Source organism: Malania oleifera, chromosome 5 (assembly GCF_029873635.1).
Source record: "Malania oleifera isolate guangnan ecotype guangnan chromosome 5, ASM2987363v1, whole genome shotgun sequence".
NCBI lineage: Eukaryota > Viridiplantae > Streptophyta > Magnoliopsida > Santalales > Ximeniaceae > Malania > Malania oleifera.
In genome coordinates this window covers 79,966,739-79,980,598 of record NC_080421.1, presented here as the reverse complement: position 1 = coordinate 79,980,598, position 13,860 = coordinate 79,966,739, and the positions used below count along the sequence as shown (strand labels likewise).

At 38.8% G+C, this 13,860-nt stretch overlaps 2 protein-coding genes across 3 annotated transcripts in view; both read left to right on the top strand.

Moving 5' to 3' along the window:
- LOC131155193 (protein SPIRRIG-like) overlaps positions 1 to 8,456 on the top strand; it is a 40,813-nt gene extending 32,357 nt beyond the window's left edge. Inside the window, exons 15-19 of the mRNA XM_058108146.1 lie at positions 162 to 3,218; positions 4,767 to 5,075; positions 5,622 to 5,928; positions 6,171 to 6,317; positions 6,700 to 8,456. Coding sequence (XP_057964129.1) covers positions 162 to 3,218; positions 4,767 to 5,075; positions 5,622 to 5,928; positions 6,171 to 6,317; positions 6,700 to 7,878 — 4,999 coding nt within the window. The 3' untranslated portion in view covers positions 7,879 to 8,456. The remainder of the gene's footprint in view (positions 1 to 161; positions 3,219 to 4,766; positions 5,076 to 5,621; positions 5,929 to 6,170; positions 6,318 to 6,699) is intronic.
- Positions 8,457 to 9,943: 1,487 nt separating this feature from the next.
- LOC131155191 (pentatricopeptide repeat-containing protein At3g63370, chloroplastic) lies at positions 9,944 to 13,657 on the top strand. Of its 2 annotated transcripts, XM_058108145.1 has the most exons (3): positions 9,944 to 13,096; positions 13,190 to 13,298; positions 13,439 to 13,657. In XM_058108145.1, exon 1 carries the CDS (start codon positions 10,015 to 10,017, stop codon positions 12,880 to 12,882), a length of 2,868 nt encoding a protein of 955 aa, XP_057964128.1. In that variant the 5' UTR covers positions 9,944 to 10,014; the 3' UTR covers positions 12,883 to 13,096; positions 13,190 to 13,298; positions 13,439 to 13,657. The 2 variants fall into 2 exon arrangements, with proteins under 2 accessions (XP_057964128.1, XP_057964127.1); XM_058108144.1 differs by lacking the exon at positions 13,439 to 13,657 and having other exon boundaries at positions 13,190 to 13,393.
- The last annotated feature ends 203 nt before the right edge of the window (positions 13,658 to 13,860 follow it).

Genomic DNA, 13,860 nt, shown 5'->3' with positions numbered 1-13,860 from the left:
CCTTCTGGTTTGTTTACCCTATTGCTTTACAATTTTTTCCTCAAATTCTGTTGACAATGAATGGGGTTGGGTTACCTAGCTTAATGTGCTCTCTTTTGATATTCTTGGTTCAAAACTGTTATGGTTTCTTGTTTTACTGGTCTGACTGTTTTGTCCTGCAGGGCTGCCTTTGCAGTGAAGATGGCAAAAGAACTCTCTGTGAGGACAGATGAGAAGAACATGAATGACTGTGATGATACTAATAGTTCCCAGAATACATTTTCTAGCATGCCTCATGAACAGGAGCCGTCTACCAAAACCTCCATAAGTGTTGGAAGCTTTGCTCAAGGGCAGGTAAGTACAAGCTCTGAGGACATGCCTGTGCCCATAAATAATATTGATGATGATGAAGCAGAAATAAATATCGCCGTGTACCAGCAGGAATCAATGAAATCTGTTCAAGATGTTAACACTGTTCAGAGTTTAGATGCTGAAGCTATTGATCAAGTGTCTACAGCTACTTCCAGCAGTAATGAATACAGTTTTCGCAACAGTAAGGGCACAGTGGATCCCATTCATCCAACTGATTCACAGAGTTCCACATCTTTAACTGTACTTGATTCCCCAGTTCTATCTGATAGATCTAATTCCAGAATTCCTCTTACTCCCCTTTCATCTCCTGTCATTGCATTGACATCTTGGCTGGGAAGTAGTGGCCATAATGAATCAAAGGCTCACTTGGTTGCCACTCCTTCTATGGAATCTTCTGTGTCTGTAAGTGAGTACGAGCAGTCCTCAGACTTGAAGTCCCTCTCTCAAGGATCATCTACTGCAAATACATTTTTTGCTATTAATTCAAAGCTCCTACTTGAAATGGATGATTCTGGCTATGGGGGTGGTCCTTGCTCTGCTGGAGCTACTGCTGTTCTGGATTTTATGGCAGAAGTGCTTTCTGATTTTGTGACTGAGCAGATAAAAGCAGCAGCAGTCATAGAGAGTATCTTGGAAGCTGTTCCTTTGTATGTTGATGTTGATTGTGTACTAGTTTTTCAGGGTCTATGCCTGAGTAGACTGATGAACTTCCTTGAAAGGCGTCTTTTGCGTGATGATGAGGAAGATGAGAAAAAGTTAGATAAGAGTCGCTGGTCCACAAACTTGGATGCTTTGTGCTGGATGATAGTTGATCGTGTATATATGGGTGCCTTTCCACAGCCTGCTGGTGCACTGAAAACTCTGGAATTCTTGTTATCTATGCTACAGCTGGCAAACAAAGATGGTCGGATAGAAGAAGCAGCTCCGACTGGAAAGGGTCTTTTGTCAATTGCAAGAGGAAGTAGACAACTTGATGCCTATGTACATGCACTTCTTAAAAATACAAACCGAATGATACTGTATTGTTTCCTGCCGTCATTCTTGGTCTCCATAGGAGAAGAAAATCTTCTTTTATGCTTGGGTCTGCAAAATGAACCTAGGAAGAGATTCTCAAACTCTTCACAAGAAGATAATGGCATTGATATCTGCACTGTCTTGCAGTTATTAGTTGCTCACAGGCAAATTATATTTTGTGCCAGCAATCTTGATACTGACCTAAATTGCTGTCTTTGTGTAAATTTGATCTCTCTTCTTCGAGACCAAAGACAACAAGTACAGAACATGGCAGTTGATATTGTCAAGTATCTACTGGTGCATCGTAGGGCTGCATTAGAAGACTTGCTTGTTTCTAAACCAAACCAAGGACAGCATCTGGATGTTCTACATGGTGGTTTCGACAAGCTGTTGACTGGAAGCTTACTTGCTTTCTTTGAGTGGCTTTGGAGTTCTGAACAGATTGTCAATAAAGTATTGGAGCAGTGTGCTGCTATTATGTGGGTACAATTTATTGCTGGCTCAACAAAGTTTCCTGGTGTGAGAATAAAAGGAATGGAAGGTCGTCGTAAGAGGGAAATGGGGAGAAGGTCTCGAGATATTTCAAAATTAGACCTAAGACACTGGGAGCAGGTAAATGAACGGAGATATGCACTTGAAGTGGTTCGTGATGCAATGTCTACTGAGCTGAGAGTTGTTCGTCAAGATAAGTATGGTTGGGTTCTTCATGCTGAAAGTGAGTGGCAAATCCATCTTCAACAACTTGTACATGAACGGGGAATATTTCCTATGCGTAAAACCTCTGAGACTGAAGATCCTGAATGGCAGCTTTGTCCCATTGAAGGTCCATATCGAATGCGGAAAAAGCTTGAGCGCTGCCAGTTGAAGATTGATACCATTCAAAATATCCTAGATGGAGAGTTTAAATCAGGAGAAGCAGAACAATCAAAAACTAAAAGTAGGAATGGTCTTAATGATTCTGATACTGATTCGGATTCATTTTTTCATCTTGTAGCTGATAGATCTGAACAGAATGGCTTTGACGGTGAGCTGTATGGAGAATCATTTTTCAACGAATCTGATGATGTCAAAGATGTAGCCTCTGCTCGGGTTGGGTGGAACGATGACCGTGCAAGTAGTATAAATGAAGCAAGTCTTCACTCTGCTCTGGAGTTTGGTGTCAAGTCTAGTGCAGGGTCCATCCCAGTAACAGACAGCATACAAGACAGATCTGATCTAGGATCTCCAAGGCAGTCCTCTATGAAAATTGATGAGGTGAAAGTTGCAGAGGATAAAGGAGATAAGGAACTGAATGATAATGGTGAATACCTAATTAGACCTTATCTGGAACCTCTTGAAAAAATAAGATTCAGGTATAATTGTGAACGAGTTGTTGGTCTTGACAAACATGATGGCATATTTCTGATTGGGGAACTTTCTTTGTATGTTATTGAGAACTTCTACATTGATGATTCTGGATGCATTTGTGAGAAGGAATGTGAAGATGAACTCTCTGTTATTGATCAGGCTTTGGGTGTAAAGAAGGATGTGACTGGCAGTATGGATTTTCAGTCTAAGTCAACTTCATCCTGGGGTACTACCGTCAAGGCCTGGATTGGGGGAAGGGCATGGGCTTACAATGGTGGTGCATGGGGAAAGGAAAAAGTGTGTTCTAGTGGTAATCTGCCTCATCTCTGGCGTATGTGGAAACTTAATAGTGTTCTTGAAATCTTGAAGCGTGATTACCAGCTGCGTCCTGTTGCTATTGAGATATTTAGCATGGATGGCTGTAATGATCTCCTGGTTTTCCACAAGAAGGAGAGAGAGGAAGTATTTAAAAATTTGGTTGCTATGAATCTTCCAAGAAACAGCATGTATGATATTAACTTCCTATTGGTTCTGCTTTTGTTCATTCACTATTTATTCATTTTCATGGTAGCTTTTGTTTCTGCATATAGGTTAAAAGTCTGCCAAAAATATATGGCCTTCAAATTAGGGGTAATCATGTTCATATACTAGTCCATTTATTTGTAGTCTCTGGTTCAGTTGTCTGAATTTCGTGTTTGATCAATTTTACATAATTATATCTATTTTTAATTATATGTGTAATGCATCTACAATTGATAGTCATGATGATAATTAGTTTGCATATTTTCTGTTGTCCTCGGTAAGTGAGTGCCCATGCAGTCTCTGCTGGTTTTCTTTTTGTGTCTTAAGTGTAGATTTCAGTTTATTTTGTAGACTGTAGTGAGATTCGCCTGATGTTCTGGTATTATAATCATTCTTTCCCCTATATGGTGATATTTAATAATGCTGTTAATAGACTAAGGTTGTTCACTGCGAAAGTAAAGTTTCCTTGTTCTATAAATTGATATTGTTAGTTTCTGCATCTGTAGGCATTCTGGATAGATTTGTTCTGCTTTGTTATGTTCTGTATGTTTGTATGGTTATGATTGCTTTCATCACTTCATGCTTAAGTTTTTGATCAATAATGATGTTCCTTGCTTTGATCTATTTTCGCAACAAAATTTTAACTTGAAATAGTCTTTCATAATAAAGTCTTGTAAATTATTTTCATTATGCACTTCAAATTGTGTAGAAATCTATAGGTCAGCAATTCATTTAGTAGTAATATTGCAAAACATGCCCCTTTAAGGTATGCGACTCATTGTAAATTGTATGGATTACTGATGAGGTTCCTAGGCTAGTGTTTGGATATCAGCAGGGCCATTGCATAGCCTTGCTGCAATATTTAGACATTTTGTATCTCTCATTTCACATTCCTTCTCCTATTCATTATTCATCAGGCAGTTAAAAACAATCTTTGAGTTTTGACAATTTGCCTAGCCTTGTGCCCTTGCCTGTGCATAGGGATCCCTCAATGTTCATGAAAGCCGCCCTGAAAATGGAAAGCATTGTTGATATAATATTTTTTGAATTGTCTGATGGATTTGGTTACATGATTCTTTCTGTATGAATTTTCACAGTGAAGTAACATTATGAATATGCTTCTATGGCGTTCGAAGAAGCTGAGTGCAAGTTTCGAGATAAGATTTTAAGTTTGAAAATGTTCTCCGCCTGCTTCTACTTGTTAATGTAACAGTGAGGAATGGACTAGAATTCTCACTGCATTTCAGTAGATGCTATGCCGATTCTGTCTCTATAGCGCCAGAGGATTGGCTTCTTTGGTTCCAGAATTTCCCCTAAGCAGCATTCTCTTTTGATTATTTTACCATCAAATTTATTTCGTATTTCTATGCAAAATCTATTTGACAGTTTCATGTTGTTGTTTGTAATATCTTTCCATATATTCTTGGATTAGTGATTAAAAGTTGATGTTTATCATGCTTAGTTGCTTCTGCTGTGTTTTTATATTCTTGAACTTACGTCGCTTAACTTTGTAATGATCATTTGTGCAACAGGTTGGACACAACCATTTCGGGATCAACAAAACAAGAAAGCAGTGAGGGCAGCCGTCTTTTTAAGATTATGGCTAAATCCTTCTCAAAGAGGTGGCAAAATGGAGAAATTAGCAATTTCCAGTACCTCATGCACCTAAACACCCTGGCAGGACGAGGATACAGTGATCTCACCCAGTATCCAGTGTTTCCATGGGTTCTTGCAGACTATGAAAGTGAACATTTGGACCTGTCAAATCCCAAAACATTCCGTAGGCTTGATAAACCGATGGGTTGTCAAACGCCAGAAGGGGAAGAGGAGTTTAGGAAAAGGTAGGCCCTTATATCCATGCCTTGATAACTTTTGGTTTATTTTGATTTCCTTGTGCTAGAGATGATTGAAAACATTTCTTAGGGAAACAGCTAGCAGTTTAAGTGTTGAATTATTTCTCTGACATGATATCTGAGATTTTTTTTTTCCTCCTCACAAGTTACAATAAGGTCTAGAGTTCAATCCTCACTGCTTCATTTTCTAATTAAACTTAATTTTTGTTTGGCAATTTCAACCACCCCCCTCCCCCTAATCCCCACCTCTCCTCCCCCCGCCAAAAAAAAAAGCCTGTGTTTTATATGCTTCTCAAATCAATGGGTGTCAGTGTGCGGGGCTTGCTATGGATACTTGAAGAGCATTTCTGGGATCGTATCTAGCAGCTTAAGCTTTTAGCTGAATTGGTTCTTTGGGCATTTTTCCTTTTTTCTTTTACCTTTACTTTTCTGAAGTAATGCGTACCAACATTTCTCCCAATATTATCCTGTCCAGTTGGATTTGTCTTTGTTTTTCATTATATGTTTACATTTCTATGCCTTTTTCTATCTCAGATATGAGAGCTGGGATGATCCAGAAGTCCCCAAATTTCACTATGGTTCTCATTATTCTAGTGCTGGAATTGTCCTCTTCTACCTTCTACGCCTGCCACCATTTAGTGCAGAAAATCAGAAGCTGCAAGGTGGCCAGTTTGACCATGCTGATCGTCTTTTCAATAGTGTAAGAGACACATGGTTAAGTGCAGCTGGCAAGGGAAATACATCTGATGTAAAAGAACTGATTCCAGAATTCTTTTACGTGCCAGAGTTCCTGGAAAATAGGTTCAATCTCGACTTGGGTGAGAAACAGTCTGGAGAGAAGGTTTGTCTATGAAACTTCCACTTTCATTGTTTGATTACACTTGGGACCTGATTGAGAGAAAAGAGAGGTATTTTTTTTCCCCTCTGTGAGGGAAGAAAGAGGGAAAGTAATAAACCCTTGGTTGCCCTCTAGGATGATGTAGTGATTGAAAAAAGTAATGCTTACAAATGCTTGCAATATTTGTAAGCTTAAATCTATTTCTTCTCTTTTAACTCTCAAATTATGTATGAATGCTTTTCCAGGTTGGTGATGTTGTATTACCTCCATGGACCAAAGGCAGTGCTAGAGAGTTCATCAGAAAGCACAGGGAAGCATTGGAATCTGATTTTGTTTCTGAACATCTGCATCACTGGATAGACCTCATCTTTGGATATAAACAGAGAGGAAAGGTGGGTATAGATGGTATCTGAGATTTACTTTGCAATCTGGTTAATCAGCAGATTAACCAGATTATTATTATTATTATTATTATTATATTTGTAGGTGATTCCTAAGTTGTAGGAAAATCGGTGTAAGTGTGACGAAATTAGATTTGTTTTGTTTCCTTGCATTTATGGGCAACCAATAAAATAATTAATTAATTGGGGTTCATCTATGAAGATTTAGCTAAGTGGCTGATGGATTAGCCAACATTGAGGATGTTAGTTTTCCTAAATTAGAGTCCTTAATTTTTTGTTTTCTTTCTGTATTTGACTTCGTTACCCCATGGTTTCATGTGAAATTTCTCTTTTTGCAATTTTGCTTTAATTCTAATAGTATTAAAACTGACAGGCTGCTGAGGAAGCTGTGAATGTTTTCTATCATTATACGTATGAAGGTAGTGTGGACATAGACTCTGTTACAGATCCTGCAATGAAAGCTTCCATTCTAGCGCAGATTAATCACTTTGGGCAGACACCGAAGCAATTATTCCTCAAACCTCACGTTAAGCGACGGTCTGATAGAAAGCTTCCTCCTCATCCACTCAAGTACTCTGCCTATCTTGTTCCACATGAAATACGCAAGAGCTCATCTCCCATAACTCAGATAGTTACTTTCCATGAGAAGATTCTTTTGGCTGGAACAAATAACTTACTTAAACCCAGGACATATACCAAATATGTTGCATGGGGTTTTCCGGACCGTAGCTTGAGATTTATGAGTTATGACCAAGACAGACTTCTTTCTACACATGAGAATCTCCATGGAGGCTACCAGATTCATTGTGCTGGTGTCAGCCATGATGGTCATATTCTTGTTACAGGTGCTGATGATGGACTGATTTCTGTTTGGAGAATTGTGAAGGATGGACCCCGGGCTCTGCGATGCCTGCAGTTGGAGAAGGCATTATGTGCTCATACAGCCAAAGTCACTTGCCTTCGTGTAAGCCAGCCCTACATGCTGATTGTCAGTGGATCAGATGACTGCACTATTATCTTGTGGGATCTGAGCTCCTTGGTTTTTATTAGGCAGCTTCCCGAGTTCCCAGCACCGATTTCAGCAGTTTATGTGAATGACTTGAATGGTGAAATAGTGACTGCCGCTGGAGTTTTGCTTGCTGTTTGGAGTATTAATGGGGATTGCTTAGCTGTGGTTAACACGTCCCAACTTCCATCTGATTTTATACTCTCAGTGACCAGCTGTACATTTTCCGACTGGCTGGACACAAATTGGTATGTGACAGGTCACCAAAGTGGGGCAGTTAAAGTGTGGCAAATGGTTCATTGTTCTGATGAGGGGAGCATACGAAGCAAGTCAACCAGCAATGGAACGGGAGGATTTGGCTTGAATGACAAGGCACCGGAATACAGACTGATCCTGCAGAAGGTTATGAAGTTTCACAAGCAACCGGTTACTGCCCTACACCTGACTAGTGATCTGAAGCAGCTGTTGAGTGGGGACTCTGCTGGGCATTTACTATCATGGACAGTGCCGGATGAGAGTCTGAGATCTTCAACTAATCAGGGGTGATGAGTAGAATTAGCGACTTGAATGTGACATTTCTAGCCCCTCCCCGTTGAGGAAACTGTTGATTTTTCATCAAACCCTGTGGGGTTTCACATGTGTATCCTTACTGATGAAGAATGGATGTTTCATAATACATTGAAAAAGGAATGCCAAGACAGCTGGGCTGGCCTGGGGTTGAGACTGGAAAGACATTTGGGCCAAAAATCATCACGCAGCCTGCCCTGAATACCCAACTTCTGGGTTAAAACTTAGTGCTTCAGATGGCGCAGGGCAATGGACTGCTTTTTGTAGCATTTTGGATACTCGGCAGAGGAAGTTTTTGATCCTCCTACAGAAATGGGTCTTGGCTTTTTTATGTATATAGGTGGATGGCTAACTGTGTGATAAGAATTTGTATAGCGATAGTTGTATTTGCCAGGTAAGATGTCAGTGAAAATGATCTGGCCAGTTTGAACAAGGGACACGATTAATTGTTGGGTGTGATTCCTTCTGGCTTAAATTCTTTTTTGCGCGAGTGCAATTGGGTACCCACTGCCCTTTTTGTTGTGGAATATTAAAGTCCTCTCTCACTGTTGCTCTTCTCTCTCTTATATATATATATATATATATATATATATATATATATATATATATATATGTAGTGTTCCAGTAGTGCAGTGATTTTGTTGTACGTGAACGTGATGCGGGCAGTTGCGCACATCCTTCCCACCCACACTAGTTTGTTTCCGTAGCCTTTATGTGAGCGCTGTTCAAGATATGGAAATGTAATTTTTGATAAGATATGGAAATGTAATTTTTGATTGTGCTGTTCCTTGTGTATTTTGATTGAAACATTCTTTTTGACATATATTTTTCTTGTTGAAGATAAATTGAGTTTTAGCCAAGCTTATCGTTTGCATTCCTGCTGGATGGTTCACCACTTACATGTACTTGTCAGAGACTGGTATTTTTTCAAATTCATTCAACTTAATGAAGATTTATACCGTAGCTATATGGTATGTAAAGGTAATATATTCTCTCACTAGAGGGATTATCTGAACAACAAATCATGATGGATAGATGGAAGCTCCCATCAAGTTAAAAGTGCCTAGGCCTCCCGAGTGGGATAGGCTTGTTATAAAATCAGAGGGGGTTATTTATGTCGGATATCAATTAAACTTGGTGTCAAAAACTTAATTAAAAATACTTATTAAGTTATAGATTTATGATGGTTCCGATCGGATAATCCATGACGGATGGTTGATAATATATTATTTCTATTCCTAATATATAACTGAAATTATTTTTAAAATTATAATTTGATAATTGTTAATCACAAAATTATATTTTTTAAATTTTTAGAGGCTTTTATTTTGATTACGAGAAAATTGAGTATTCGGACTTGAGTTTGAACGTTAGCATGAGACAAATTCCGAGGCGCATGTTCAAGAGTTAGAAATTTGGTATTAAACTTTGGCCTAACTTATACTAATTGAATTGATGTCTAATAAGCACGTGAACTTATTAATGAATTTAAATACTAGTTGTTAGTGGATAGATGAATATTTATCAAATAAAATCATAAATCCGTCAACCGACTTATTTAGAGGTGGATGAAAAAAAAGTTTAAATCATATTCGACTCATCTAATGTGGCATAGGTTATGAGTTAATTTAGTTAATTTAAACAGATCGATCAATTTGGATTAACAAATTTTTATCGATATGAGATTTCATTCTTGGAGCTGACTAGTCTCCTCATTGGCAGTCTACTCCAATTTTTCAACTTTCTGTTTTATTTATGTTCCATCCTATTCATTCTAAAGGTGGAATGTGATCTAAGTGATAGCATAGGATACGAATTTTGCTATTTATCAGGCAAAAATTATCCTGAGGAAATTATAAATGATGGTTCAAAGTACTTACCACACTTCGTAAGTTAAAGTTACGAGTAACATTAAAACGTTAAACCTAGTACAATCAGTCTTCGATCCCATTGGCAACAAATTATGTGTTTTGAAAAGTAAACTTTGTTACTGTCGCCCTGTAAAATTTTCTTCCATGAAATATGCGCGCATGATATCAGGAGACCAACGGCTTAGCGCCTGCGCCTCCTCCGTTGTCCTGGCGCCGACCTTTCGTTCCATGCACGTATGCTGTAATGGCTACGTCAATTCAATACTTCAGCTTCTCCTTTACCATAACAGATAACCCTACCATGAGGAAAGCCCATGCAAAGCCAACCTTCAAAATCTGTAAGTTTTCTCAGAAACCTATTGATGACACTCCGTCTCTGAAAGAGATTTGCAAGCAGGGAAATCTAAAGGAAGCTTTTCTATCATTTAGCAGTTTGTTCAGTGACCCAAACCAATTGCGATTTTGCCCAGATGAAGTTTATTCATCAGTTCTTGAACTTTGCGCAAGCAAAAGAGCTCTTCCACAGGGGCAGCAAATCCATGCCCATTTGATAACGTCCAATGCTATGCATGATTCCGTGTTTTTGAATACTAAACTTGTCTTTATGTACGGAAAATGTGGTTCTCTTCGGGATGCCCAGAATCTGTTTGATAAGATGCCTCACAGAACCATTTTTACATGGAATGCTATTTTAGGCGCTTATGTTACAAACGGGGAACCATCAGGAGCACTTGAGTTGTACCGGGACATGCGCATTTCTGATGTGCCACTTGATGCATGTACTTTTCCTTGCATTCTTAAAGCCTGTGGTGGACTTAAGGATCTCCGTTGTGGGGCTGAAGTTCATGGTCTTGCAGTAAAAAATGGGTGTATTTCTGTTGCATTTGTGATCAATTCACTTGTAGCTATGTATGCAAAGTGCAATGATCTCAATGGAGCTAGGCAATTATTTGACATAATAACTGAGAAAGAGGACACTGTGCCATGGAATTCAATTATTTCAGCATATTCTGCAAATGAGCAACCCACTGAAGCATTAGAACTTTTCAGAAAAATGCGGAAGGCAAATCTGGATGCAAATACATATACATTAGTTGCTGCTTTACAGGCCTGTGTAGGCCCAGCATTTAGGAAATTAGGTATGGAGATTCATGCTGCTATTTTGAAGTCTGGCCACTATCTCGATATTTATGTGGCGAATGCTTTGGTTGTCATGTACACAAGATGTGGTAGAATGGCAGAGGCTGTAATAATTTTTCACAAAATGGATGAGAAGGATAATGTGTCTTGGAATTCAATTCTCTCAGGTTTTGTGCAGAACAGTCTTTACAGTGAAGCTTTGCAGTTTTTCCATGCTATGCAGAATGCAAGTCAAAAACCAGATCAGATTTCAGTATTAAGTACTGCTGCAGCATCTGGTCGATTGGGATATCTCTTGAATGGAAAGGAAGTTCATGCCCATGCAATAAAAAATGGATTTGACACTGATCTGCAGGTTGGAAATACGCTTTTGGATATGTATGCTAAGTGTTGTTGTGAGAATTATATGATCCGTATTTTTAATAAGATGCCCACTAAAGATTTCATTTCTTGGACAACAATCATTGCTGGCTATACTCAGAAAAATTCTCATTTGAGGGCCTTGGAATTGTTCCGGGAAGTGCAGATGCTAGGGGTTGATGTTGATGAAATGATGATTGGAAGCATCCTGCTGGCTTGTAGTGGGTTGAAGTGCATTTCTTGTGTGAAAGAAATTCATGGTTATATTATGAGAAGAGGACTGTCTGATCTTGTGCTGAAGAACTCAATTATGGATGTATATGGGGAGTGCAGGGATGTAGATTATGCATCCCGAATGTTTCAGTTGATTGAAATAAAAGATGTTGTGTCCTGGACAAGCATGATATCTTGTTATGTTCATAACGGGCTAGCAAATGAAGCTCTTGAGCACTTCTACCTAATGAAAGAATCAGGGGTTGAACCTGACTCTATAGCGCTGGTGAGTGTGCTTTCTGCTGCTGCCAGTTTATCTGCCTTGAGAAAAGGAAAAGGTATTCATGGATTCTTGATTAGGAAGGGCTATAGTTTAGAGGGTCCTATTGCAAGCTCTCTTTTGGATATGTATGCTCGTTGTGGAGCATTTGAGAATTCATGTAAGGTATTTACTTGTGTCAGAGATAAAGATTTAGTTTTATGGACTAGTATGATTAATGCAAATGGAATGCATGGCCGTGGCATGGCAGCTATTCATTTATTTAGAATGATGGTGGATCAAAATCTTGTTCCAGATCATATTACCTTCTTGGCACTGCTTTATGCATGTAGCCATTCAGGATTAATTAATGAAGGTAGAAAATTTCTTGAAATTATGAAAAGTGAATATCAGCTGGAGCCGTGGCCAGAACACTATGCCTGTTTGGTTGATCTCCTTGCCCGTACAAATCACTTGGAAGAGGCATACAAATTTGTGAAGACTATGCAGATTGAAGCTACTGCTGTAGTCTGGTCTGCTCTCCTCAGCGCTTGCCATGTTCACTCAAATAAAGAATTGGGGGAAATTGCAGCACAAAAGCTTCTTGAGTTGGATCCAAAAAATCCTGGAAATTATGTGCTTATATCTAATATATTTGCTGCAACTGGAAGATGGAAAGATGTGGAAGATGTGAGAATGAGAATGAAAGGAAAAGGATTGAAGAAGAATCCTGGTTGTAGCTGGATAGAGCTTGGGAATAAGGCTCATACTTTCATGGCAATGGACAAGTCTCATCCGGAGTTTTATGAGATACACCAAAAGTTGACTCTAGTTACTGAGAAGTTGCAAAAGGAAGGAGGCTATGTAGCTCAAATTAAATTTGTTTTGCATGACATAAAGGAAGAAGAGAAGATTAAGATGCTTTACGGGCACAGTGAGAGGCTGGCCATTGCATATGGTCTACTCAGGACTCCTAAAGGAACCCCTATTCGAATCACAAAGAATCTTCGAGTTTGTGGTGATTGCCACACTTTTTGTAGGTTAGTTTCAAAATTCTTTGGACGAGAAATTATTGTGAGGGATGCCAACAGATTTCATCATTTTGAGTCTGGCGTTTGTTCTTGTGGAGATTTCTGGTGACAAACAGTGATCATACTGAAATATTGGAAAAATCAAGTGCCTTCATATGTATTCCCGTTGAATATGGGAGCCCGTTGAAGTGCTATAGTTCTGCATGTTCAGCCTTCGGACCTTCATACGTAATTAGCCATATCTTGAAGATTTGAGTTTGAAAACTGAAACCAGGGCTGGAAAGCAAAAATTATGCGGAAAAAAAAGCACACAGCAAGGATTTGTAAGATTATTCTTGAAATTTTTGGTCTATAAAATGCTCATTTGGCTATTTGGAACTCATAATCTTCCACTGTACAATTTGTTATACTTCCAGAGAGCTGCTGAAGAAGGTTCTGAGTTTACAGCAGCAAATATGAGCTTAACATGAAAGGAAGACAGTGGATGGGACTTGCATTTTCAAAGGCTTTTGAAGTTCTGTACATGTAAGTACAAGCTTGGAGAAGTAAGAGCACACAAGACAATACTTTTTCGTACATGTTTCGCAATGATAAGTTAAAATCAAGTCAAAGTTGATTTATTATTGTTAAATTAATTAATTTGATACAACTAGTTGTTGCTGCAGGTTTATTAATTGAAACAGGCTTCTTCATGCTAATTGCTGCACACAAGAACTAAGAACCTTGTGTTTAACTCTTATTAGGATAAAAGACACTAACCTCCCCTGAGGTTTGACAAAAAGACAATGACTTCCCCTGAGATTTCAAAAATTCTAGAGACCTCTTCTGAGTTTCAAAAATCTCAGGGACGTCCCCTGAGGTTTGTTAGGTTTGTCAAAAAGACAATCTCCCCTTATATTTTGTAAAAAGACAACCTTTTGAGGAAGGTATGACATTTTTGAAACCTTGGGGGGGGGGGGGGGGGGGGTTAGTGTTATTTTTGACAAACCTAAGGGGATGTTACCTGGTTCTATATGTTTCATGTATAGAGGATACAGAGGGCTTTTCCAAGACACACAGATCTATTGCGTTTTGTCCCTAACCAGGC